At 51.3% G+C, this 28,000-nt stretch overlaps 2 protein-coding genes across 6 annotated transcripts; one reads left to right on the forward strand and one right to left on the reverse strand.

The window, feature by feature from the left end:
- Window positions 1-273: 273 nt before the first annotated feature.
- Window positions 274-5,184, reverse strand: RBP5 (retinol binding protein 5). 5 transcript variants are annotated; one of them, XM_038392176.2, is made up of 5 exons: window positions 5,148-5,184; window positions 3,405-3,434; window positions 2,102-2,280; window positions 1,410-1,511; window positions 274-472 (listed from the first exon to the last, which is right to left on the reverse strand). In XM_038392176.2, the coding sequence occupies exons 1-5, from the start codon at window positions 5,167-5,169 to the stop codon at window positions 419-421; spliced, it is 387 nt and encodes a 128-aa protein (XP_038248104.1). In that variant the 5' UTR covers window positions 5,170-5,184; the 3' UTR covers window positions 274-418. The 5 variants fall into 5 exon arrangements, with proteins under 5 accessions (XP_038248104.1, XP_038248115.1, XP_038248125.1 ...); XM_038392187.2 differs by lacking the exon at window positions 5,148-5,184 and adding an exon at window positions 4,901-5,081; XM_038392197.2 differs by lacking the exon at window positions 5,148-5,184 and adding an exon at window positions 5,037-5,069.
- On the forward strand, window positions 5,180-28,000 carry CLSTN3 (calsyntenin 3). Its single transcript, XM_038392132.2, has 18 exons — window positions 5,180-5,526; window positions 8,132-8,254; window positions 9,309-9,504; window positions 11,421-11,629; window positions 12,278-12,427; window positions 17,312-17,497; window positions 18,011-18,280; window positions 18,698-18,810; window positions 18,890-19,052; window positions 20,779-20,835; window positions 21,552-21,709; window positions 21,877-22,025; window positions 22,617-22,843; window positions 24,138-24,308; window positions 24,980-25,125; window positions 25,207-25,339; window positions 26,825-27,042; window positions 27,631-28,000. The coding sequence occupies exons 1-18, from the start codon at window positions 5,454-5,456 to the stop codon at window positions 27,802-27,804; spliced, it is 2,916 nt and encodes a 971-aa protein (XP_038248060.1). The 5' UTR covers window positions 5,180-5,453; the 3' UTR covers window positions 27,805-28,000.

A 28,000-nucleotide genomic window follows, 5' to 3' on the forward strand; every position in this document is an offset into this window, starting at 1 on the left:
GCCCTAACCCTTGTGGTGGTACCTGGCCTCAGCTTCTCTCCCGGCACTAAGGAGTAGGGACCAGAAGGGAGAACCAAATCTGGGTCTCTCATATGACAGCACAGGGCCAGGGTACTAACCTTTAAGAGGCACCAAAACCAACTCTGCAGGGCTCTCAGTCCCCAGGGAGTGAGAGAGTGGGCTGGGGAATGTAACCTGGGTGTCAAATGCTTTGGCACCTAGATGCAGGATGAATGTAGACGGTAATAAGGAAACACAATTCAACAGAGGTTTTGGCCACTTGTATTTTTTATTCCAAAGAGTTATGGGGTGGTGGTGGGGTGGGGTGGGAGCAGATTTGATATCTTTGGTCTTGACTCTGCAATGAAACTAGTTCTGTCCAAATGGGTTAGTGCTCATTACTGGGAAGGTGTTGTGGTTACTTCACTTTCTGGAAGATCTGTACACAAACCTCATCTTCTGCTGTCATGCGCTGGGAAGAAGAAAGGGAGGGAGGGAGATAAAAGAAGAGACTTTGGGCAGGTCTGCCATGGCTTCTCAGTTCAAACCCACAGTTCTCATGCTTTCCAGTCCTGGCTCCCCCTGCACACAACACTGCCAATGCCCCTCAAACCTGACCCACACCAACCTCCCTGCTATTCCAGTCCTGGCTGCCATCTGCATGCAGCTCTGCCAGTGCCCCAAAGTTCTGCCAGTGCCCCAAAGCCCTTACTCACAGCCTCCCTGCTATTGAACTCCTGCCCCCCATGCAGCTCTGCCAGTGCCCCATAGTTGTAACCCACAGCCCCTCTGGTATTGTATTCCTGCCCCTCACCCCACGCAGCTCTGTCAGTGATCCATTGCCCTTACCCACAGCCTCCCTGTATTTCTATTTTTCTCTTTGTGCCTTAAATGGTTTTGCTGAGGTTTTAGTGACACACATAGGAAACCTTAAGCTTTCCGATGAAAGCATCCGATGAAGTGAGCTGTAGCTCACGAAAGCTTATGCTCTAATAAATTTGTTAATCTCTAAGGTGCCACAAGTACTCCTTTTCTTTTTGCGAATACAGACTAACACGGCTGCTACTCTGAAACCTGTCATAGGAAACCTTGTGCCTGATTCATCTCTTCCCTTTTCCTCTCACAAAGCCCCAGGAGCGACAGTTGAATTTCAGGGCAGGGCAGGGACATTGGCCGATTCACACTGAGCTCAGCCTAGTCAACTTTTGAACCCTACAGGAGGATGTTTGTGTGAAGTGGCCGTTGCCCGGAGAAACTATGCATAACCTATGGGGCCTAGCTTGGGATCCAAGGCGGGGAGGAATGATCATCCCACTCTGAGCCTCTGGCATTCCCCTAGGGAATCCCCTCTTGAGACTCCCCTTTCTGGGGTGTTAGTGTGCTGCACCCTACTCAGAGGTCCGTCTCACCAGATGCAGATGGTCCCCCTCTAGCCAGTGCCTCCAGCCCCGGTTCCTCTTCTCTCCTTGCTGCTCACACACCAGCTGATCCCCTTCCCAGGAGACGACTGTCTGAAAGGGGTTGGGGGAGAGACAGGCAACACTGTTAGGCATAGGAAAAGGCCTTGTCTGCTTCTTTGTACTGTCACCTTTCTACACTGACCCACTACCTGCCCCTCTCTCTAAGACATTTTCAAATGCAGCTCCTGTTTTGAAGAGTTTTTTTGTTATGTTCCTAACTTTAGATACCTTGGGTCTGTTTGTCATGTATGCTGAGCAACCTCAGTATCTTATTTCAGACATTTCATGACATGCGGTGAATCTGTTTGTTCCAGTGGATAAATCATCTGACTTTCTGATTTTTTTCAGGGCATTGCTGCAGGGGGAGAGATTTAAGGGTATCTGGGTACTGAAATTTTGGACTTCTGGGCTCTATTGTTTATTTAATCTTAATTCTCAATTCCCTGCTCAGCACACATATTCATCATTAGACCTGAACACATTAGCTACTAGCCCGACAGACCCAGCATAGCTCTGAGCTGGAGTCTACTCTGTCTCCTGCATCAGAAACAGGATTGTTCTGATTATTAGGCAAAGCCCGGGTCCCTGGCCACAGTCAAGCTGCCCTTTAAGTAACTGGTCTGTCCTCTCAGCCCTCTCACCAGGCACTTGCGTCCATCCACTGGCCCCAGGTCCTCTTCAAACTCCTTTCCCAAGTCAAAGTCCATGATGTAGTTGCGCAGTGAGGTGATTGTGCGGATGGTCATGTGATCTCCAGCATGGGTTATCTCCTTGTCTGGCTTCAGGAGGCAAACCAGTTTTCTCAGGGCCACATTAATGTCTAGGTGGGATGAGGTGGAAGGAACAGATAATGGGGTGTTGGCAGCAGTGAGCTTCCCATAGCAGTGCCTTTCACTACTCCTCCTTGGTTCTCTTGCTACATTCTCCTTAATGACCCTCACTGCCCCATCAATACATCTCATTTTCTTCTCCGGGCAGGTTCCACCTGCCCAATTCAGACTGCCCACTCCTCCTGCACAGACTGGGTTCATAGTCAGAGAGTTTAGGGCCAGAAAGTCCCACCAGATCATCTAGTCTGACCTCCCATGTATCACAGGTCACCAACACCACTCAACACCCTTAAACTGACAATCAAAATTAGACCAAAGTATTATAACTGCCAAGAGACTAGACTGTTGTGTGCCACAGGCAGAGAATAGGAGGGACCAGGATGCACCACCTGTGTCTGAGGCACCACAATGGCAGGGAAGTGATTATGTGAGAAATACAGGGATAATCCTGGCTAGTGACCCATATCCACACGCTGTAGAAGAAGGCAGCCCCCCCACCCCATCACTGCCAAGCTGACCTGGAGGAAGATTCCTGACCCCACATAAGGCAATCAATTGGACCCTGAGCATGTGAGCAAGAACCAGCCAGCTAAGCATGTGAGAGAGAATAATCAGTGCCACCTCAGAGCCCTTGCCCTCACAACATCCCATCTCCAGCTGGGGCCATCTCTGATGCTTCAGAGGAAGGAGACAAAAAAAGCCCCAAATCCCAGAATACATGTGCCGGGGGAGAGGCGGGGTTCTCTTCCTGACCCCTGCAGGTGACTGGCTGAAACCCGGAAGCATGAGATTTTAGGAAGATCAGACATAAACCAGAAGGGAACTCAGGGCTGCCGAGCCCTGCTCTCCGCCATCACAAACAACCCATCATACAATCCCTCTTAAATTTCTCCAGCTCTTTCGAAAAACTAATTGTTTGCTCCCCCCCCCCAACTCCTTCTGGGAAACTGTTCCAGAATCTTACTCCTCTGAGGCTTAAAGTCAAAGATAGAGGGACGGGGGGGTGTGGGGGGGGGAGGAGAACGAAAAATCCCACCCCCGGGAGGTGACATCTTTGGAGAGGGAGGGGTGAAAAAGATAGAAGGGGGAAGCGACCAGGGAAGGGTATGGTTACCTAAAGCCCGAAGGTAACCGTCCATGTTGTCTTGGGAGACGAATCGGTAATAGCCGGTCAGATTGGGAGGCATCACAGGGCAGATGGGCAGAATTGATCGTTGGAATGAGACAAGGGAAGGAGAAGAGAAGGGATGAGACCGAGACAAAGCTGGGGACCTTGGACTCCCTCCTCCTTGCTGGTCCCTCTCCTGCTTTCTCTCCCTTAGTCTTGGGGTGGGAGGTGTTATATAGCAGCCCCATGGACAGGCGTCTTGCTGCCGTAAGAGTCCCATCGTTCCTTACTGGGGAACACAGAAAGGGCTGGGGCTGGCTATGTTCCTGGCACCTCCACTTCAGTGTGGGAAGGACCAGGGGGAGCAACAATCGATCAGACACCAGGCTGAGCTTCCTGGGCCTTCCACACTGGGATTTTTAACTCATGGGTGCCAACCAGGAAGTGTCTGGCCGGCGTCCTCTCTCCATAATTCAGACAGAGTGAGCTTCCTCACGGCAGTGCTCTGTCGCTGCCCAACCCGGGAGACACCCCGGCAGCTGTGAGCTTCCTCACGGCAGTGCTCTGTCGCTGCCCAACCCGGGAGACACCCCGGCAGCTGTGAGCTTCCTCACGGCAGTGCTCTGTCGCTGCCCAACCCGGGAGACACCCCGGCAGCTGTGAGCTTCCTCACGGCAGTGCTCTGTCGCTGCCCAACCCGGGAGACACCCCGGCAGCTGTGAGCTTCCTCACGGCAGTGCTCTGTCGCTGCCCAACCCGGGAGACACCCCGGCAGCTGTGAGCTTCCCCACGGCAGTGCTCTGTCGCTGCCCAACCCGGGAGACACCCCGGCAGCTGTGAGCTTCCTCACGGCAGTGCTCTGTCGCTGCCCAACCCGGGAGACACCCCGGCAGCTGTGAGCTTCCTCACGGCAGTGCTCTGTCACTGCCCAACCCCGGAGACACCCCGGCAGCTGTGAGCTTCCTCACGGCAGTGCTCTGTCGCTGCCCAACCCGGGAGACACCCCGGCAGCTGTGAGCTTCCTCACGGCAGTGCTCTGTCGCTGCCCAACCCGGGAGACACCCCGGCAGCTGTGAGCTTCCTCACGGCAGTGCTCTGTCGCTGCCCAACCCGGGAGACACCCCGGCAGCTGTGAGCTTCCTCACGGCAGTGCTCTGTCGCTGCCCAACCCGGGAGACACCCCGGCAGCTGTGAGCTTCCCCACGGCAGTGTCCTGTCACTGCCCAACCCGGGAGACACCCGGGCACTTACTCCCTATCAGGTTGAGCTCCATGACTGCTGTGGCCAGGGCTGCTGACTGAGTCTGGGGAACCATTGGAAATTGGAGGGCAAGGGACCCATACTCACTGCCGCCCTGCTATTTCGTCCCCTCCCAGCGCAGGTGCCCTCTACCCTTCACACACAGCTCTACCACTGCCTCTCAGCACTACTCTGCAGCGCCCCTGCTATTTCAATCCACCCGCCCCCCGTCGCGCTGCCAGCGCCCCTGCAGAGCCCCTCACCAGAGGCTCTGGAACAATTTGTACAGTGCGGGTGCTGAGAGCCATTGAACCAAACTGTAAACCCTGTACAGGGTGGAAACCCCTTCAAGTCAGGGCATGCAGCAGCGCCCCTAGTTCCAGCACCTCGGCCCCTCACCCCCAGGCTCTGCTCCCCCAGCCTCCTCGAGCTTGCAGCGAGGAAGAAAAGATCGTCTCCCACCCCCGTGCCTCGCCTCCCCACCATTGGTCCCTTCCCCCCCTGCAGCACCTGTCTCCCGCGCCCATCGCATTGGCTGCTGGCGCCCATCAGTCAGTGCTGGGCTCTGCTGACATCATGCTGCAGTAGAGGGGCTGGGCTGGGGCAGGGAGCGGAGCAGAGCCGTGCGAGCTCGCTCCATCCATCCCGCCCCGCTCCGCTCCGCTCCGCTCCGAGGGGCTGCGAGTCCAGCCGGCCACCTGCTCAGAGTTCCGCGGCTCGGCGCCCTGCTCTCCGCCCCACACACGCCTGAGAGGAGTGAGAGCACAGAGGGGCGGCTGCACATCACCACGGAGCAGGAGGGAGCCGGCTTCCAGGATGGGCTGCCCGCCGCCCCTCGCCTCCCTCTTCTTCCTATGTGCCTTGCTGCTCAGCAGTTTCTGCAACAAAGGTGAGCGGAAGCCCCCTAGGGCCAGGTGTCCCGGGGGGATGAGGGGTCCCTCCGGATTGTGGGCTGGAGCCCAGCGCTCGGGAGCCATCTGCTTTCCAGTCATGTCAAGAGATGGCACGCAGCTGCGATCAGCTCATCTGAGCCAGCTCCTGGCATGGCGGTGTCTCCAGCTCCCAGCTTGGTGCTGGGCGCTCTGCTGGATCCCTGGTTCTCTCTGTTCATTCCTCCGGTTCCTGTTCACGTAGTCACTCTAGTTCTGTTACCCACTTTCCTTCTCTGTCTCCCTCGCTCTTTCCAGCCCTTTCTCACCTTCTCAGGTCGCCTAGTTCTTTCTTCCTCCGTGTTTAGTCCTTCAATTCTTTCTCTCCCCACATATCCTTCCATTATTTCAGCTCTCTGGCTGTAAGTACCTTGCTTTTTGTTTCTGTCTGTTGAAATATAATATGTAAAATAATTGAGCTATCCAGCACCACACAACATGCCTCTATCTCCATCCTTTGATCCTAGAATTGTCCTTCCAGCATCTGTCTATTAGGTTACATATTTCCATGTAAATTAATCAATGTGAGTTGCATATAAGAGCAAGAGTATTTTATGTGCTAAATATGCCAACCTATATCTCATACATTCTGAGCATGGATGTTGTCCAAAAACATATACAGAGAGAGAGAGGTTACAAGATCTATGGCTGTAGGCACAGATGGGGAGAGAGAGAGAATAAGAATAACTTAATAGGGCAGAGTAGCATACAAGGAGGCAGAAGGGATGCCTAGGAACAGGGAGTTCTAGGCCCCTTCGCTCCCCATTGGAAGATGCAGAGCTGGTTCTGGTTACTGGGTGCAGAGCTATGTGTGTATCAGTTTTGGGGGTAACCCCTTATTATTAATTTTTATTATTATTTGTACTGCAGTAGCACCTAGTGGCACAATCATGGATCAGAGCCCCCTTGGGCTAAGTGTCCTCCATTTCCCCTCGCATCTGTCTTTAACAAGTGTCTTTACCTCCCATGGGATCTTCTTGGAGGTGGCAAGAACCTTCCTCTGCCCCCAAACCTTCCCATGATCCCTGGAGACTCCTCTCCCAAGAAATCACCCCGTGCCTTCCAACTGAGGGACGGATGCAGTCAAGATTTATCCCTCCACCATCAGTTTGTTGCCCCAGCAACGGGGCGTACCTGGTATTTACAGCCATCTAGTCCCACCTCTATTACATAATTTATAAACCAGAACCTGGCTCAGAGTGGAACAGGATGGGGGCTTTTCTGTGGGAGGGTATGGTGAGGTGTGGAATTGCACACAGGAGGGGGTCCCGCTGCATACTGATGAGAATAAAGGGACAATGGATGTTTCTCTGGGTTTCAACACAATGCAGCGTTAATCAATATGGTGAGATATAAATCCCAACCCACAGCCTTTTCTGCTATGCAGGCTGGATGTCCCCTTCTGATGCACCTTAGTCCTGACCTGGAGCCCTGCTTGCTGCCTGAGTCCTGGACTTGCTACTCCCAGCTCTGCCTATGCACCTCAATTCTGATCAGTGGAAATGAGTGGCTGACTCTTATAGGGGTCACTCTGAATCAGGACTGATCCCAATGCCCCAACATGGTGCAAGGCAGAGCTCTGCTGCAGGAAAGGACCCCTATATTAGAAATGGTGCCCTTGAGGTGAAAGGCTCTGTATCCTTTTCCCCAACCCCTCTGAGCCCATGCTGTGTGGTCAGAGCATTGCCTGGGTGTGACTGTATCCTTGTCTCCCTGGACAGGGGGTGGGGTAGGATTAGCTGGGAGATAGGGGTTGAAACTAGGCCATTGCATTATAATCCCTGAGACCCGTTCAGCAGGGATTGGATGGTGGGGAGGCGGTGTTCATTTGTAATGATTTTCCTTCTCCCTCTCACTCCCTTCCTCCTCCTTTCTCTCTTTCCCTGCCCTGGAGTTTGTGTGATAAAGATTAATTTGCTATTTCTGGGCCTGTGACATTTTTCAGAGCCTCCTGCCGGCTGCTGTCTCGAAGCTGAGTCTGGCCAGGCTCCAGCCAACGAGATTAGCACTTCGGGCAACAAGGAGGGGCCAAGGGAATATGGGACATACCATGGAGCCAGGGATGAAGGAGAAAGGAACTCATGGAGTGGGACATATGCATGGAGAGAGCAGCACAAAATATCTATTCTGGAGCCCTTCAAATCCTGGCCCCATAAAGAGGTGGGGCAGAAGTGGTCAGGTTGCTCCTCGGGAATATTCCCTATGGAGACCCTAAGGGTGGCTCTGTCCTTTAATAATGACTTTATTAAGCCGGGGGCAGGGTGGGATTTAGTTCTTTGAATCTCTCCTCAGAACTTGACTCCTCCAGCCTCTGGAGAGTTGCTGTGGCTCTTGTCTGAGCTCCCTCCTAGGAATGAGGCCCCCAGGACAGTATTCCCAGTGGAAGGTCTCCAGAGCCACATAGAGTGGGACTATCCCTCCCTACCCCTTATCAGCCTACTTTGGGCCTCCTTTATTTCAGGGTTGAGTGTGGTGCTCCCAGCCTGCATCTGGGGAGCCATTAGCTCTATGATTGTGGCTAACTTGTTCGTATCGTCCTCTTCCTGTACCCCCAAACTCCCTCAGCAAACAAGCACAAACCCTGGATTGAGGCTGAATACCAGGGCATCGTCATGGAGAATGATAACACAGTCCTGCTCAACCCACCGTTATTTGCTCTGGACAAGGATGCACCATTGCTCTATGCAGGTATCTGGGTAACAGGCTTGGGGTAGAGGAGATGGGGCAGACAGAATCAGAAAGAGAGAGAGGATTGGATTGTCGCTCAGCACTGGGACTTTACAGCACCTCTGGCAAGGGCCCCAGTGCAGGTTAGAACAGTGTATGGGCTGCCCTAACATGCACCAGTTGCCGGTGGCCTTGGGAGCCTTTCATAAACCCAGGAACACTCTGGGCAAGACTCCTGCTTCCCCTAGGAATGCCCTGTACTGGGGGCTTCTGCAGAGGGTGATCTACCCTGGTACGGGTGCCAGCGATGGTATAAAGAAGCCATGAGGCAAGCATGAATCCACACCCAAGGAGATAAAAGTGAGAGCATGAGAAGGGAATGGGTGAGGGAGAAAGGAAAGGGGTGTTCTCAAGATGAAATGGTGGGGGCGGGGGGACATAAGAACGGCCATAATGGGTCAGCCCAAAGGTCCATCTAGCCCAGTATCCTGTCTTCCGACAATGGACAATGCCACATGCCCCAGAGGGAATGAATAGAATGGGTAATCATCAATTGATCCATCCCCTCTAGCCATTCCCAGCTTCTGGCAAACAGAGGTTAGGGACACCATCCCAGCCCATCTTGGCTAATAGCCATTGATTGACCTGTCCTCCATGAACTTATCTAGTTCTTTTTTGAATCCTGTTATAGTCTTGGTCACAACATCCTCTGTCAGAGTTCCACGGACTGACTCTGCGTTTTATGAAAAAATACTTCCTTTTGTTTGTTTTAAACCTGCTGCCTGTTAATTTCATTCGGTTCTTGTGTTATGAGAAGGAGTAAATAACACTTTCTTATTTACTTTCTCCATACCAGTCAAGATTTTATAGACTTCTATCATATCCCTCCTTAGTCGTCTCTTTTCCAAGCTGACAAGTTTGGAAGAGGGACAAGTTGCAGAGAGATGGTGAGGTGTGGTGTGGATGGGCAAGGACTGGGTGGCAGGGGAAGGTAACTCCTTGCTGTCCTCATTGGCCTGTTCCTCTTCCCCTTTCTGTCTCTCTCCCTCTCCTCCCCTGCTCTGGGGGGCACCAGGTGAGATCTGTGGCTTCCGGATCCATGGGGCAGGGGTGCCCTTTGAAGCTGTGATCCTGGACAAGGCCACGGGTGAGGGGCTGATCCGGGCCAAGGAGCCGATGGACTGTGAAGCACACAAGGAACACACCTTCACCATCCAGGCATATGACTGTGGAGAGGGACCTGATGGGACCAACACCAAGAAATCCCACAAGTGAGGCAGGAGTGGGGGGCTGTGGTGGCTGGAGCCTACCTCTTAACCTGCCAAAGCCAAAATGGGGCATTCAGTGTATCACAGAGACCCAATATGAGGGGGGCAGGGACACAAATGAGTCATGCAGGAAACTAAAATGGCTGTGGGATTCTTTCCTCCAGTGTGAAGAACTCTTTCTAGAACCTCCAGTTCACCAGTCTGCATTTTTTATGTCAATCATTGCCAATAATAAAAGTGAGGGGACACCAAGTGTGTGTGGACTGTCAGTAACTATGGGGCTAAAATGAGTGACGCCTTTGAAATGAGAGATGTCTGAGAGCTGTGTCCTAGGGGTCAGTGCTTTGTGCTGCTGTATAGGCCAGACCCCCACGTTAAATTACTAAGAACATAAGAATGGCCATACAGGATCAGACCAATGGTCCATCTAGGCCTAGGACCTGTCTTCTGACAGTGGCCGGTGCTAGATGCTCAGAGGGAATGAACAGAACAGGGCAAATTTATCAAGTGATCCATCCATTGTTGTCCAGTCCCGGATTCTGGTAGTCAGAGCTTTAGGGATACCCAAAGCATGCGGTTGCATCCCTGACCATCTTGGCTAACAGCCATTGATGAATTTATCCTCTATGAACTTATATAATTCTTTTTTGAACTCCATTATAGTTTTAGCCTTAACAACATCCCCTGGCAACGAGTTCCACAGGTTGACAGCACACTGCGTGAAAAAGCACTTCCTTATGTTTGTTTTAAACCTGCTGCCTATTAATTTCATTGGGTGACCCCTGATTCTTGCATAATGTGAAGGAGCAAATAATACTTCCTTAATCACTTTCTCAACACCATTCATGATTTTATAGACCCTTATCATATCCCCCTTTAGTCATCTCTTTTCCAAGCTGAATAGTCCCAGTTATTTTGATCTCTCCTCATATGGAAGCTGTTCCATACCCCTAATTTTTGTTGCCCTTCTCTGCACTTTTTCCAATTCTAATATATCTTTTTGAGATGGGGTGACCAAAACTGCACACACTACTCAAGATGTGGGCATACCATGGATTTATATAGAGGCATTATGATATTTTCTGTCTTATTATCTATCCCTTTCCTAATGGTTCCTAACATTTTGTTAGCTTTTTTGACTGCTGCCGCACATTGAGCGACTGTTTCCAGAGAACTATCCACAATGAGTCCAAGACCTCTTTCTTGAGTGTTAATTTAGATCCCATCATTTTGCCACCTCACTCTTTACCCCTTTTCCAGATTATTTGTGAATATGTTGAACAGCACTGGTCCCAGTATAAATCCTTGGGGGATACTGCTACTTACCTATCTCCACTGTGAAAACTGACCCTTTATTCCTACCCTTTGTTTCCTGTCTTTTAACCAGTTATTGATCCGTGAGAAGACCTTCCCTCTTATCCCATGACAACTTACTTTGCTTAAGATCCTTTGGTGAGGGACCTAGTTAAAGTTTTTCTGAAAGTCCAAGTGCATTGTATCCACTGGATCACCCTTGTCCTCATGTTTGTTGACCTCCTCAAATAATTCTAATAGATTGGTGAGGCAGGATTTCCCTTTACAAAAGCTGTGTTGACTCTTCGCCAACAAATCATGTTCATCTATCTGTCTGACAATTCTGTTCTTTACTATAGTTTCAGCCAATTTCCATCCCAGTCTCTCTCTCATGAGAGAGGCTGGCCCAGAGCTCCCTAGAGGTCAGTGCTGCTGTGTGGAAACCCAAATCTCATTCCCTGTCCTGGACTTTAATTCTTTGAGGGCTGGGATGATGCTGGCACCCCCTAGGGATCAGTGCCTTGGTCTGTCTTGCGGAAGACTAGGTTTCATTCCCTGACCTGATCTCTTGCTTCCTCTATCACTGCCTCATCAATCAGCTGCTTATTCATCTCTGTCTCCATCAGGGCCACCGTGCACGTGCGGGTGAATGACGTGAATGAGTTTGCTCCGGTCTTTGTGGAGAAGTTATACCATGTGACGGTGACCGAGGGGAAACTCTATGACCACATCCTGCGGGTGGAGGCCATTGACGGAGACTGCTCCCCCCAATACAGCCAGATTTGCTACTATGAGATCCTCACCCCCAACATCCCCTTCCTGATTGACAATGATGGTGAGAACCTGCCTCTGTATCCCTCTGAGACCACAGTTCACTCCATGTGCCCCCTGCCACCTCTGCCTGGTCCATTCCTCCATGTATGTGTGCTGTGTGATCCTTTTAGCTTTCCTTGCATTCTTCCAGCCATCTACCTTGGAGGAGAGACAGCAGCCCTTTTGTGTTCAGAAGTGTTTCAGCATGTTACAGAGCTCAACAAAATAACATTGTGTGAGGACTTAACTTTTTGGTTTTGCCGTGTTTGTTATTGTGGTGGCTCAACAATAAACCTTATTTTAGAATGAGACTCTCCTTATGCGTTATGAGTGGGGAAATGGAGCAATGTTCTGCTAATGTGCATTTCTGTTTCCTTCTTACTCTGTCTTCCTCTCCCTTCTTCTTCTCTTTCCCTGTCTCTTGACTCTTGTCTGTCTCTCTCTGTCTCAGTCTCTCTGCTCCCCCGCATAGAATTTTATAGAATATCAGGGTTGGAAGGGACCTCAGGAAGTCATCTAGTCCAACCCCCTGCTCAAAGCAAGACCAATTCCCAATTTTTGCCCCACATCCCTAAATGGCCCCCTCAAGTGTTGAACTCACAACCCTGGGTCAATGCTCAAACAACTGAGCTATCCCTCCCCTCAATACCTGTCTCTCTCTCTCTACCAGGGAACATTGAGAACACAGAGAAGCTGCAATACAGTGGAGAGCACCTATACAAGTTCACAGTCACAGCCTATGATTGTGGCAAGAAACGAGCATCTGATGATGCTGAAGTGGAGATCCAAGTGAAGCCCACCTGCAAACCCAGCTGGCAGGGTATGAAGCCTCTTCTCCCACTCAACTCTCACCATGACTTCCTTCTCACCCCTAGTCCCTCCCATCATGGCCCAGCTACTCCACCCATACCAACATAATCCTACCCTGTCACCCTAACTCCTTCCTTCTCATACCCTAACTCTTCCTCTATACCTTCCCCTTTCACCCTTTCTTCATCTCCCCAAACCCATGCAGTGTAAAGACCCTCGACCCTAATCTGCCATGGTAGTGTAAAGATCCTAACCTCTGACCTTTCACCTTACCCACCAACATCTTTAGACAAACACAAAGCTGATTGCAAATGTGTACAAATTTCATGTATTTGCTTAACTACAGGCAAACTCATCAGACCTATGTGCTGTCATCCTATTACAAAGCTAAGGGGTAACAAACACCAGTGTGGGGAGATCCCTGCTTGCATCTGTGGGAAGTCTTGAGTGTTTGCCAGGTGCCATATTATAGGTGGAGCTGGTCTATTGTTAAGGTTGCCCGATGCTACCCATTATATGACCCTGTTTTCAGTTTCTTATAACTTTGCTAAACTTTAACTGTTAGGGCTGAAATTTCCCATGCCTGTTGCCTGCCTCCGCTTGAATTTTTTTTTTTTTTAATTTCAGCCATTTCCAAAAATGTTTTAAAAATTCTAGTGACCTTTACTTTGGACAGTTCTAGAATCCCTGTGCTTTGGAGCAAGGATTGAAATTTGCCAGGGAGTGGCCACTGTGTCAGGGATGTGCCCAGTGATGAGCTGCCAAAATCTTAACAACCGGTTCCCTCCTCACCCCACGAGTGGGTCGTGGCCTACCCCTTCCCCAAGGCCCTGCCCCCGTTCACTACATTCCCCCTTCCTCGGTGACTTGCTCTCCCCTGCCCTCAATCACTTTCACTAGGTTGAGGCAGGGGGTTGGTGTATGAAAGAGGGTGAGGGCTCTAAATGGGGATGCAGGCTCTGGGGTGGGGCCGGGAATGAGGGGTTCAGGGTGCAGGAGGGGGAGTTTGTGGGGGGGCTCAAGGCTGGGGCAGGGGAAAGGGTCTCAGAGTTGGGGCACGGGCTTACCTCAGGTGGCTTGCAGTCAGCAGCGCAGTGGGGCTAAGGCAGGCTGCCTGCCTGGGCTCTGCAGCACCACGGACTGGATTTTTAACGGTGCGGTTGGTGGTGCTGACCGGAGCCGCTAGGATCCCTTTTTGACCAGGTGTTCCGGTCAAAAACCGGACACCTGGTCACCTTAGTGCTGACCAGAGTGCATGTGCCATCCCCACAGAGCGACTGAGCATGCTCCATCCAGTCCAGGGCTACAGGGGCACACCAGACTTTTCCTGTAATTGCTACTCCAGGGTGGGATGGGGCTGGACACTGGAACTGAGAACAGGAAGCCTGTGTCACCTGTTGTCTCAGTCACTCCCACCCTGTGCTGGCACTAGGCAGCATGGAGGAGGAAGCCATCTGATTCAAATGCAGAAGGTACAAAAGCTGGACCTGGGGTGCTGCTGGAGGAGTAGATTGGGACAAGATGCTGGGGGGGGGGGTTGGGCAGAGGTTAGGACAGGAGGCCATCGGGGGCAGAGATTGAGAGCTGGGAGCCAGAGGTAAGCAGAGACTGGGACTGGCTGGGCAATGAGACTGGGTCTGGGAGCCATGGAGGTGGTGGGGAGGGAAAACTGAGATTGGATGAGGAGCTGAGGGAAGACTTGGATTGGCAGGGCAAGGAGACTGGGAGCATGGGTAGGCTGGGACTGGGATGGGGAGTCTGAAGGGGTGAGGCTAGAATTTACTGGACAAGAAGCTTGGGACTGGGATCAGAAGCCTGTCAATTGGAGACTGGGACTGATTAGGAAAGGAGAATGGGACTGGGACAAGGAGCCCGTAGAGACAGGACTGGGATTGGGACAAATTGGAAGGGCAGAAGGGGTCAAGTTTGAGGGGGAACAGACAGAAGAGTCAGTGACTACTAGAGTACACTCTCATCCAGAGCCTTGAATGGAACCCAAGATCTCAGAATCTCACCATTCCTCAGCTGTCAGCAAATACCTGGTAAACCCACTGGCAGCGTGTCCCACCCCACTCTAGCTCTGATCTACACAGAGGATAACAACCTACTATTGCTCTCAGTTACTCCGTTAGCTCAAGTGGCAGGAGTCTTTGTGTTGGATCTAAAGTTTCCAACCCTGCTGAGGAACCATGAGGGTGTCAAATTCCATCATGTGTAATCATATTCTGTTTGTTCAGTTTTCTTTTTTAAAAAACTAGGAAATTACATTTAAAAAAACCCTATGTTAAAAGAACATTGTCTACAAAGTCTCACTCAGAAATTAGAAAATGACAGTATTAAGGTTGCTTTTGCAACTTTAATTCAGCTGCCTTGTATATATGCATTAGAATAGTCTTTAATTGTGTGATCACATACTCTTTTTTTTCTTTTTCTTTTTTTTTTCTGTAGAACCCTTGCCTTTTTCAGAACACAGAATTGACCATCGTCTGAAATAAATCAGGGCAGTATAGGGAAGGGGGCTGTTGTCTGTAGGACCCTTGCCTCATTTGTTGCAGAAATTGGAAGGCATGTACTGAAGGAAGCAGGGAGTTGCAGGAAGAGAAAAGAGGGTCTCATGGTTAAGGCTGCCCTGGAGAATTGGATTCTATGCCTGCCTCTGCCACAGAATACCTCTGTGATACTGGGCAAATCACTTCATAGAAGATTAGGGTTGGAAGAGACCTCAGGAGGTTATCTAGTCCAGCCGCCTGCTCAAAGCAGGACCAACCCCAACTAAATCATCCCAGCAAGGGCTTTGTCAAGACAGGCTTTAAAAACATCTAACGATGGAGATTCCACCACCTCCCTAGGTTACCCATCCCAGTGCTTCACCATCCTCCTAGTGAAATAGTTTTTCCTAATATCCAACCTAGACCTCCCCCACTGCAACTTGAGACCATTGCTTCTTGTTCTGTCATCTGCCACAACTGAAAACAGCCAAGCTCCATCCTCTTCGGGAACCCCCCTTCAGGTAGTTGAAGGCTGCTATCAAATCCCCCCTCACTCTTCTCTTCTGCAGACTAAATAAGACCAGTTCCCTCAGCCTCTCCTCATAAGTCATGTGCCCCAGCCCCTTAATCATTTTTGTTGCCCTCCATTGGACTCTCTCCAATGTGTCTACATCATTTCTGTAGTGGGGGGCCCAAAATTGGATGCAGTACTCCAGATGTGGCCTCACCAATGCCGAATAGAGGGGAATAATCACTTCCCTTGATCTGCTGACAATGCTCCTACTAATGCAGCCCAATATGCCTTTAGCCTTCTTGGCTAACGGCATATCCAGCTTCTTGTCCACTATAATCCCCAGGTTCTTTTCAGCAGAACTGCCACTTAGCCAGTCGGTCCCCAGCCTGTAGCAGTACATGGGATTCTTCCGACCTAAGTGTAGGACTCTGCACTTGTCCTTGTTGAACCTCATCAGATTTCTTTTGGCCCAATCCTCCAATTTGGCTAGGTCTCTCTGGACCCTATCCCCACCCTCCAGCGTAGTGTCATCTGCGAACTTGCTGAGGATGCAATCCATCTCATCATCCAGATCATTAATGAAGATGTCAAACAAAAACCCTGGGGCACTACGCTTGATACTGGCTGCCAACTAGACATTGAGCCACTGATCACTACTCATTGAGCCCGATGATCTAGCCAGCTTTCTATTCACCTTATAGTCCATTCATCCAATCCATATTTTTTTAACTTGCTGGCAAGAATGCTGTGGGAGTCCGTATCAAAAGCTTTGAAAAACAGACTTTTCACAGGTGGTCACTAATTGTGTGTTCCTTGTTTTCTGGAGTCTGACTTGAGACCCTGGGTCTGATTTGCAGAAGTGCTGGGTACTCACAGCTGCAACTGAAGTTAATGGGAACTGTGCTCTGAACATATACGTTTCTATATAATGCTAAATACTCTGATTTTTCAAATTGGTGTTTGTTGTTTTAAACAACAAATTGGGTGTTTCAAATTGGGCACCCAAAATTAGTGCTCACTTTTGCCCTTAATCTCTCAGTGCCTCAATCACCCAGATGTAAAAAGGGGATAATACCACCCCCTTGTTTCACAGGGGTGTTGTGAAAATACATTAATTGATGTTTGTGAAGTGCTCAGATACTGTAGTGATGAGGGCCATAGTAAAGTCCATGAGGAAATTAATTCTGCCTTCACAGCAGGGTTTGAATAGTATGCAGTAAATGAGGCCTGGGGTTAGATATTGAATTACAGGGAGAAAAGAAAGTATTGAATAGCTGCTTATTTAAAGAGCCCCCTCCATACTGTGCACTGAATGAAATGGGTCCTGTGGGACAGTATGTGATCATGTCACTTAAGATTGTGCCATAATACATGTGCACAAGGAAGCAGAATTTCTGGCATATCCTAACTTGTAAGTGCTTGGCTTTGCAACCTTAATGTAGTTTGTATGTGTGTTTATTATGAATACTGTATTTAGGTGACCACTGATTTTTGGGTGCTTCAGTTTGAGACAACTTGGGCCTTTCAGAAGTGCTGAGCACACACAGGTCCAGCTGAAGTCAGTAGGAGCTGGGAGGATTCAGCACCTCTGAAAATCGGGCTGAGAGATGTCAAAAATCCAAGGGTCTCTGTGATATCCATCAGTACCAGGGCTATAAACACACAAAACCCACTCTCTAATCTCCTGTGAAATCTCTGCCTGTGCTGACCCCAGCTTTAGAAAAACCAGTGGATAGGTTAATTTTTCAATGTGGAAAGGGCTAAAAATCTGTCATTTCCAGGGAAAATCAGTAGTGGTGGAGGGTCTGTGCCAGCTGCCCTGACCTGGGAAGGCCTCAGGACAGGGCCCTAACTCCTCTCTCTCTCTCTCTTTCTCTCTCCCCTCCAATAGGCTGGAATAAGCGGATTGAGTACATGCCAGGTGCAGGCAGTCTGGCACTGTTTCCCAGCATCCACCTGGAGACATGCGATGAGCCGCTGTGGAACATCCAAGCTACAGTGGAGCTGCAGACGAACCACGTGGCCAAGGGGTGTGATCGTGACAACTACTCAGAGAAGTCGCTGCGCAAACTCTGTGGTGTGCATTATTCCTTCCCCATGTGGAGCTAGGGTGTGACGGGGGGGTTTACCTTCCCTCACCCCACTCCACGGGGAGCCAAAGGGATGCAGACTTTCCAACTCCTGCACCAAGTAGAGACTGGGGGATACCTGGCCCACCCCCATCCCCACCCCCAGCACTGAGAGGGGTCAGGGGATACTATCCACACATTGAGGGGAGATGACCCCCTACACCTTCCTGCAGCCCCTGCCTTCCGGGGAGTCATGGACCCATCCCTCAGCACTGAGGGGAGCCACTGGAACAATCCCTGCATCCTTTCCACCAAAGGAGCCCATGGCCGCTCCCCCTGTCCCTCTCCTGATATCTCCCACTATCCTGAGGGGAGCTGCCGGGAACCCCTCTGCATCCTCAGAGACCCCTGGCACCTTTCCATCTCCATGTCACACTCCACCTAGCCCCTTCTACTCTTTGTCCCTGTGAGTCTGTCTCTGCCTTGACATCTGTCTCTAAATCCGTTCTGTCCCTCGGTAGGTGCTGCCTCGGGTGAGGTTGACCTGCTGCCTGTGTCCAGCCCCCTGGCCAACTGGACGGCACGGCTCTCAGTGCATTACAGCCAGGACAGCAGCCTCATCTATTGGTTCAATGGCAGCCAGGTGGCCCAGGTGCCTGTGGGCACTGGGGTGGGTGCTCACGAAAGGCTCAGTGACCACTTCACCCTGTCGCTGTGGATGAAACATGCTGTGGTGCCTGGCAAGGGCAAGAAGGAGGAGGAGACAGTGATCTGCAGTACGGTGCAGAGTGGTGAGACACCCTGGAGACAGACCCTCTTCCTGTGAGACTGATACTCCCCACCATGAACCCTCAGAATAGACTCTCCTTCCAGATGGGAATCTCTTCCCAGCCACAGACTAGAATGGACCATTCCATTCTGGTGGGATTCTCTCCCTGCCCCTTTCCCCGGCCAGGCTGGGCTCCATTGTAAGTTCTGGGAGCAGCCAGCCCCAGGAGATATACCCTGACCATATTGCAAGGGAGAGGGGGTGGAATGGTTTCTTCTGCACTATTCTGAGTGCAAGGCTCATGTCCTGTGTGATGAGTGGGTGGGATCTCAGCCCAGTTGCTCAAGCTAACCCAGCTCTCTAAGGGTCCCAGGATAGTGCTTTATGGAATTTTCTTTGCTCTTTCATCTCCCTTTATGCCCCCTCTCCCTCTCTGCAGATGATGGCTACTCTCACTACTCCCTGGCTGTGCATGGCTGCCGAATTGCTTTCCTATATTGGCCTTTGCTGGAGAGTGCGAGACCTGTCAAATTTCTGTGGAAGTTGGAGCAGGTGAGGAAGGATCTGCCTTCTTCTCTCTCTCTCTTTCTCCTTTCCTCCGCTTGCTGATCTCTCCTTCTGCCTTTCACAGGTCTGTGATGATGAATGGCATCATTATGCCCTCAACCTGGAGTTCCCCACTGTCACACTCTATGTGGATGGTGTGTCCTATGACCCTGCGCTCATCCATGACAATGGCCTTATCCATCCCCCAAGGCAGGAACTTTACCTCATGATTGGAGCCTGCTGGGCTGGTGAGTGCCCTGCCTCAATACTGCCCCAACAAAGGGGTGGACTGGAGACGAGGCAGAAGGGTCCAGAAGATGTTCTACCTAATGCCAAGCAGTGGCCAATGCAATGAGAGCACTATGGCCAGCTTAAGAGGCATTCTCAGCACCAAAACCAGTGTGGTGCCCCCCAATGGACCAGCCCAACAGTGTCTTGGTGCAACTCAGTGGGCAATGACAGTACAGGCAGCATCCCTGTGGATACCTGCACCTGCACGGATCCCCTCTAGGATCAGAGGGGAGTTCAGTCTTTGTAGTCATTCAGTTCTTGACCTCTGATAAGGCTTCCAACAAGGAGGCCACTCAGTGCCAAGAGTGACGCTGGTTTCATTGATGAGGGTTCCTATATCATTAGGAATCGAACCGAGACACCTCAGCTCATTCCAAATGGGAGGCAGGCTGGGAGGGCTGTGAATGTGTCAGATAGGAAAAGACTCACGGCCGCTACAGACTTGAGGCCAGATTGGAGCCAATGCCCTGGAGATGAAAGGCTCCTTTCCCCAGTTCCCTGTTTTCCTCCAAGGTATATTCTAGAACAGGGGTGGGCAAACTACGACCTGGGGGCCACATCTGGCCCTTCAGATGTTTTAATCTGGCCCTCAAGCTCCCGCTGGTGAGTGGGAGCTGGGGCTTGCCCGGCTCCATGCCATAGCTCCCGGAAGCAGCGGCATGTCCCCCTTCTGATTCCTATGGGTAGGAGCAGCCAGGGGGCTCTGCATGCTGCCCGTCCCAAGCACCAACCCCCACAGCTCCCATTGATCAGGAACCATGGCCAATGGGAGCTGCAGGGGCGGCGCCTGCAGACGGGGCAGCGTGCAGAGTCCCCTGGCTGCCCCTACATGTAGGAGTCGGAGAGAGGACATGCCGCTGCTTCCGGGAGCTGCTTGAGGTAAGCACCACCCAGATCCTGCACCCCTGCCCCCCTCCTGGGCCCCAATCCCATGCCCTGATCCCCCTCCTGCCCTCTGATCCCCTCTGTCCCAGCCCAGAGCACCCTCCTGCACCCCCAACCCCTCATCCTCAGCCCCACCTCAGAGCCCGCACCCCGAGCTGGAGCCCTACACCCTCCCACACCCCAACCCTCAATTTCATGAGCATTCATGGCCCACCATACAATTTCCATACCCACATGTGGCTGTTGGGCCAAACAGTTTGCCCACCTGTTCCAGTCCCTCTACTCAGAACCCTCACGACTACAGCCAACTAAAATGTAGCTGCAGTCTGTCTTCTCCACAGCAGGACTGAGCCCATCTTGCAATCATGCCTCCTCTTGGACAGAGATCCTCTTATAGCACAGCACCCTACCATGTGTAAGCCACAAAAATTGTTCTGCTGCCCTGTGAGTTCCCCCTGGAATTATCTAGCTTTCAAATGGAAAAGCTAAGTGGCCTGTGAGAACTGCCTAAGATCAATAAGAAACATCAATCCATTAAGTTCATAAGGTCAATATTGTTGGGAGGCAGAAAAAAACCCATACATTCATCTCCACATCTGTCAGCCATCTGACTGTCCCCTCCCTGCTCTGCAATGTGAGGCCTTTGCTATTGAAGGGCCTAGTGCTGAGCAGAGTGTGCCAACCAGATGTCTCTCTCTTCCCTGGCTGACACAGCCCTCTTGTCTTTCCTGACTTTATAACTCACCTGCTCCCAAAGGCTGATACTTAGTCAATGATCGGAATGTTTTCCTCTTGCAGAGGAGAAAACCAAAGAGAAAATCAGAGGGAACGAGAACTCCACAGATCCTATTCAAGGTATGGACTGGGGGTAAGGACTGCCCCCTTCTCCACCGCGCATGACTTCCGTCCGCTTCTCGCATGGCATTTGTTCCACACAGCTCCCTCTCCCACCCCATCTTTTCTGGGAGGAAAACTCTTGTTATTTGGCAGCATACTGATCTCTGTGGAACATGAGAGGACTGGTGCAGGGATCAGTGGAGCCTATTTTGGGGAGACTCAATATGCTTATCCTGTGGGAGACAGGTAAAATGGTCCCCACTCCTGATCATTAGAGCTGGTCACTGAGGACAGTGGGGGAAATGAAGAACAGGGACACAGAAAATGCAACCTCTCCCTAAATTATCTAATGGGGATTTGACATTCTTTATGCCCTCATGAGAACCACAGCAAGCAAAACAAGTCTGGGTGGGGGAAACCATCTCTGTCAAGGGCTCTGTGTCTTGGCAGACACTTCTCTCACTCTCTCCACCCTTATCTGCCTTAGTCTCTTTCCTTCTATCTGGGTTTCCCAGACTTTATTTCTCCCCCTTCCCTTAACCCCTCCTCCTTGTTGTCTTTGTCTTTCCCCATCCCACGCTCACTTTTGTCTCTCTCTACCTCCCGCATTCATGTCTCCCTCACACTCTCACTTTTCTTCTCTTCTCTCCATCTGTTGCCTCTCTCTCTCTTGCTTCCCCCCCACCTCCCGCACTGTCTCTCACATCCTCCTCCTCATCCTGTGTTCCCCTTAGGAGACCCTCTGCTGATTCACCACTACTTCCATGGTTACCTGGCTGGCTTCACCATGCGCCCCGGCAGCCTGGAGAGCCGGGAGGTGATTGAGTGCCTCTATGCCTGTCGTGAGGGGCTTGACTACAGTGACTTTGACAGCCTTGGCAAAGGGATGAAGGTATGTCCCCTCCCCAGCTCGCATGAACCTCCCCCACTCTCCCCTTCAGCCCTGTCTCCTGCCGCACCCCAGGAATCTCCCTGTACTCCTCTTCTGCATCTCTTAGTCCAGAATCAAAGCATCCACAAGGGACTCTTCAGTCCATTCTCTCCTTTCCCCCTGCATAGGTTCATGTTAATCCCTCCCAGTCCCTGCTCACACTGGAGGGTGATGATGTGGAAACCTTCAACCACGCAATCCAGCACGTGGTTTACATGAACTCGCTGCGCTTTGCCACGCCTGGAGTCCGGCCGCTCAAGCTCACAACCACTGTCAAGTGAGTGCAGGAACTCCAGGTGGAACCTCTCCCCCAGGCAAATTGGAGGGAATCTGTTGGAGTGTTATCCTACAATGTATCCCTTTATAGCTCATAGCAAGTAGCACTTCATGCTAAGCTCACCAATCAGACAGGACTCTATTATTAAAATTCACTACCCTTTGTTGCCTTTTAATTCGGGGTTGATAATCTCAAAATGTACAAGAATAAACCTAAAAAAAAAGTAGGAAAGTTTGTGCCAGTATATTTTGGGAGTATAAATATAATATGGATACAGAGCCATCACCAATGGCACTTGTGCACTGGCATCTGGTCAGACACCCCATTCGCTCATGTTGGCTTTCGCTCTACCTATGGGTTGGAGCTTGTGGTGATGATGACATCACAGTACCATCTCTAAATGCAATGGTGCAATTCCCAGAATACCACTCTGCAGAGCACAGAAGGTTGTAAAGAAGCACTTATAAGCTGGCAGTCACAAGGTGGTCTGCCCCTTGCCAACAGTACCGGAAAGGCAAGTTATCCCCTCCAGGATGAGGCTGGCAGACATTGGTGTGTAGGTACTAACACTCTGTCCCCTTCCTCTGTCAGGTGCTTCAGTGAAGAGTCATGTGTCTCCATCCCTGATGTGGAAGGCTATGTGGTGGTGCTGCAACCTGATGCCCCCCAGATCCTGCTGAGTGGTAATGCTCACTTTGCTCATCCTGCATCAGACTTTGAGAACCCTGATGGGGTCCCCCTGTTCCCTGACCTCCAGGTCACCTGCTCCATCTCTCACCAGGTGAAGACCAAGAAGGATGAGAGCTGGCATGGCACAGGTGAGCGGGGCCCATGGAAAAGGGGCTTACTCACAAACAGGAAATGAGAACACAAAATAGGGAGTATTGTTACCTAGAAATTGGAAATGATGTCACTAGAACAAAAAATGACGTCTCTTAGTTACAGGAAGTGGTGTCACTACCAACACAGAAACAGAAAATAATTTTGCTTAGAAATAGGAAAGTGTCACTAGAAAAACTTAAGTGGGAAGTGATGTACTTAGAAATCGGATGTGGTGTCACTCGAAACAGTTATCTATATTCCCAGAACCTGTCTCTTTCTTTTCTTTCCCTGTGTTCAGCTCTACCCCACCCAGTTTCCTGCTTATTATACTAACTCCGTGCTCCTCTCCCAGTCTCCATCTGCTCCCACTTTACCTCCCTTTCCAGAATCCATCACCTTACACTTTAACTCTGCCACCCCCTATTGCCCTGAGCTCTCCTCAGTCTTCTCCTCCTTCTCTTTAGCCTCTCTCCTGCTCCCCACATGTCCCTGTCACCCTTAATCTCCTCTAACACCACACATTCCCCTGAATCCCCCCATCTCCTACACCACCCCATGTTATCTTGCTTCTCAGCCTCTTCCTGCATCCCTTCAGGTTTCCTTCCTGCACTCCCCAGTCTCCTACCACATTCCTGCTGCCCACATTTCCTACATTGCTCTTAGCATCCTGTCCAACCTCCCTAGAGCTATAGCCATCTTCCCTGAGGGCAGCCTGGCTTCAGTTCCATTTAAAAGAATGGGGATTAGTGGCCACTTTACTAGGGCAGCCTCACTCCCCCATGCAATTATGGCTGTCTTGACTGAGGATAAGTTGGCTTTAGCCCCATTGAAAGTAATGAGAGATGGTGGCCATTTTGAATAAGGGAATATTTAAAAGAGTTATGCCAGCATTTTTAAGATCATTGTGTGGAATCTTTTTTTTAAAGTCTCATGTATCTGAGCTGGTAACACTGCAGTATCAACAGAACCATTCCAGGCAAGATATGCTGTCACCAAAAATCCCCAAAGTGTCTCATTCTTAGAACATGAAGTGATTGTTTTAGCAAGCAGAAGCAATGTCATTAGAAGCAAGAAGTGGCAACCACACCAGCAAACAACATGACAGACAGGAAGATACCACTCATAGTGAGAACTGCCACCAGAAAGCGACATAATTAGCATGATGGCATAGTGCAGCACAGATGTGATGCAGACAAGGTCTCTTATTAAGTGGGTATCATGAGCTCTGTCCATTTTGAGCACTGGTTTTGCTTTTTTTGATCTCTTGATTCCTGTCTCTATACCTCTTAGTGACAGACACGCGAATGTCAGATGAGATTGTCCACAACCTGGATGGCTGCGAGATCTCCCTGGTGGGAGATGACCTGGACCCGGAGAGGGAATACCTGATCCTGAATGGAGCATCCCTGCAGCAGCGGGGCCTGGAACTCATCAACACCTCTGCCTACTTCACCATCACAGGTAGACTCTCCCCCAGACAGGTCTTCCTGTTTCCTGTCTCCTCCACTTCCTGCCAGTCACAGCCAGGAGAATTGCTTGCCAGATGTTAGAGATGGAGAAGCTTCATCACACTGACTGAGACCAGGGGAGGATTTGTCCTGTCCATCCATTCCCTGGACTCTTGGTTCTTAGTGTCCTGAGTGATAGGGCTCTAGGTCTGGAAAGGGAGGCGTTACCCCAGGCTCACAGTGCTACGGTACGGGATCCGAGTTCCTTTCCTTTGATTCAGTTGCACTCTGTTCCCTTCCCCTTGTGGTCTGCACTTCTCCATTCCAGAAGTGTTTTCCATGCTGCCTCTGGGTGGCAGTGGATCCCACTGGTTGTGTGCAGATGCATTTCCTGGGGGGGCGGGGTTGGAATCCAACATGTGTGACTGTGGCTGCTGGACCCTGCCTTACCTTCCCTAGACATTAATGACAGTTACTGGGGATTTCCTGGGCCCTTTGAGGTTGCAGACACCTCAAGGGAGCCACACCTAGCTCCGCTCCCTTTTAGGTACGAGCCTGGTTTGTCCTTCCCGCACAACTTTTCTTTAGACTCAACAGTGTTATGTCAGGTGGACCTTGATCATTTGGAAATGAAAGCTCCCTTACCCCACACCTTAATCTGTCTCTCTCTCCCCCTGGCCCCAGGCGTGGAGAGCATTGCGGCATATGAGGAGATCCTCCGCCAGGTCTCATACCGCATCAGACATGGCACTGCCCTCTATGAGAGGAAATTCTGCCTTTCCTGCACCGAGATGAACGGACGCTACTCCAGCAACGAGTTTATTGTTGAGGTACAAGGCCATCAATGACTGTGTACGTGTGAAGCCCCGATCTCATTAAATCCAGAGACTGAATCTCTTCCTCTTCCACAGGTGAACGTCCTCCACAATATGAACCGGGCTGCTCATCCTAACCACATCCTCAATTCCCAGCAATTCATGCATCAAGGTCACCATCTACCAGAACTATCTGGGCACAGCCTGGCCAATGTCCATCACAACTCCAGTATGCAACCCTGATGACTTGGTGACAGCCTACATGCAGAATTACCCCGGGGGCAGATTTGTGTAGAAACCTACAGTGACTCCCTACTGGCATTTCAGGACTGACCCCAGTACTAGGCAGCACTATGCTGCAAGGAATGGTGTGATTGACTAAGCAGAGGGTGCTCTTCCCCCAGAGTCAGGGCTGGCTCTGGTGTGGGGCTAGGGAAGAGGTGATATTCAGATGAAATTTAAATCTGAAGCAACAGCTTCTCATGGTCACTGCAGATCTCCTCTCACTATTTCCCTGAGTCAGGTTATAAACCCTGGGCTCCTGGCAAAACCCAATAAGACTGGGTGATTCCTTTCTGTCTCTATATCCTCCCATCTTAGTTTTAATCACCTAAAAGATTCTTCTTGGCTTTCTGTCATATACTGTCATTCATCAACTCCCAGAACTCAGTCCAGAGGTGGCTGCATTTTAATGCTTGGAGTAGTGGTTCATGAGGTTGGTTGATGTGCTTAATAGTCCTTTTGAGATCCTCCTCCAGAAAGGGCTAAGAAGAGTAGAGTGGCTGGCATTGCTTCATTTTACATTTCTCATAGAAACTCTGCACAGGGCTGATTAATGCAATTCCAGAGATGCCTCAGCAGCAGAGAGAAATTTAAAAAGCAGAGTCCAGGTTGAAGCTGATCTAAGAGGAGAACTGGGATTAGAAGGCAATGAACAAGGCAGATACAGGGAAGCAGCTCCGGACAGCAAGGAGGCTGCTGCAAAGGAAGTGGTGACTCTTGCTGCCAAAGGTGATGGAGAAGAGCAGGGAAGAGAGCAGTGGCCAGATTCATTGGTTCACCCTGCTGCTTTGTGCCACTTTGCCAACACAAAGGAGCCGTAGAGCCAGTTTAACTGAATGCAGGAGGAGAACGTGCGTGCGTGCGTGTGTGTGTGTACGCGTGTGCGCGCGCGCGGTGGGGGTGTTTCCTGGCTTCTAGAAATCTGCTGCTTGCAAGATGGGGGGGGGCAGCTGGTACAAGTGGAAGCAGGCCACTACAGGCATGACCTGAGGCAGCTTAGTGCCCCCTTTGCCCCTCCCTTCCTCTGCTGCACTCACAGCAGTGCAGCCAGCCTGGAGAAGCTGCCCCAAAGCGTGCAATACTGACTGGAGCTACTCCATGGAGGGTCCAAGCAAAGGAGGCAGCTAGGGCTAGAGGGCAGGCAAGTGAAGGCTGGGCTGGGCCACTCAGGAAGTCAAATCTAGGAGGGCAGGAGGAGTACTGACAGTTTATGAAGGCAGTGAGTGAGGCTGGGACATGCTTGGCATGTGGGGCTGCAGCGCACATGAAGCTGGGCCCGTGGCCAAGCAAGGAGCAGAGGCAGATTCCTGCAGCTGGGGTTGCCCTAGAGCAATACCCAAGTATCCCTGGCCTCTCACAGGTTAAAGGCGAGACAGTGTGGGAACCTTTGTTTGGTCAGATGTTTGTAACCTCCTTATCCCTCCCCCTCCAGTGGTCCCCAGTGCAGCCACCATCATCATCGTGGTGTGTGTGGGCTTCTTGGCACTCATGGTCATCCTCGGCATCCTGCGTATCCACTCCCTGCACCGCCAGGGGGCTGGGCACGAGGCTGCAGGGGCTGCTGGGGGAGGCCATGCAGGAGCCAGCAGCAAGGGGAGTGACATGTTCTGGGATGACTCGGCCCTCACCATCATCGTCAACCCCATGGAGGTGAGATGGGATGAGGAAGGTGGGGTTGGTTTCTGGTTGGCAATTGATGCTCTAAGCCAGAGGCAGGCAAACGTTTTGGCCTGAGGGCTGCATTGGGTTTGGAAAATTGTATGGAGGGCTGGTTAGGGGAGGGGAGCGTGGCCTGGCCCCCTCCATCCCCCCCAGTCCCCTATCCCATCCAACCCTGATGACCCTCCCACAGGACTCCTGCCCCATCCAACCACCCCTTCTCCCTGTCCCCTGACTGCCCCCAGAACCCGTCACGCCTGCCCCCCTATCCAACCCCCCCCAGACCTCTGACCACTCCCCTAAACTCTCCTGCCCTCTATCCAACCCGCCCTGCTCCCTGCCCCCTTACCGTGCAGCACAGAGCACCAGGTCAGGCCAGGCTCTGCAGCTGTGCTGCCCCAGGAGCTTGCAGCCCCCACCCGGAGCATTGCACCAGCAGCGCAGTGAATTGAGGCTGTGGGGGAGGAGGCCCGGGGGTGAGCCTCGCAGGCCAGGGGCCAGGCAGGAGGGTCCCGCAGGCTGTAGTTTGCCCACCTCTACTCTAAGCCCTCTACTTACCCCCATGCCCCTTCTTCCCAGTCATACCAGAGCTGCCAGGAGAGGCCAGCAGCAAGTGGGGAGACACGAGCTGTAGAGGAAGTGGAGGAGGAGGATGACGACAGCAGCGACTCAGACACACCGGACACCCCAGGCAATGATGACGGAGATGACCAGCGCATTGTGGGCAAAAGAGATGGCCCCTGCTGCTACTAGGAGCCTTGTGCTGTGGGAGGAGGGAAGCAAGAATGCTAAACAGAGATCCCCACCACCACCACCCAGCCTGAGGGGGTCACTGCCCTCTTCCCCTTTTTCTCTCTCTCCTTGTGTATACAAATACACATTTCCCCCAATCCCTCTAATTTCTCTTGCCCATTTCCTCTTCCTCTGACATTTTCACTAGGGGGAGGGT

This window comes from Dermochelys coriacea, chromosome 1, assembly GCF_009764565.3.
Source record: "Dermochelys coriacea isolate rDerCor1 chromosome 1, rDerCor1.pri.v4, whole genome shotgun sequence".
NCBI classification, from domain to species: Eukaryota; Metazoa; Chordata; order Testudines; family Dermochelyidae; genus Dermochelys; species Dermochelys coriacea.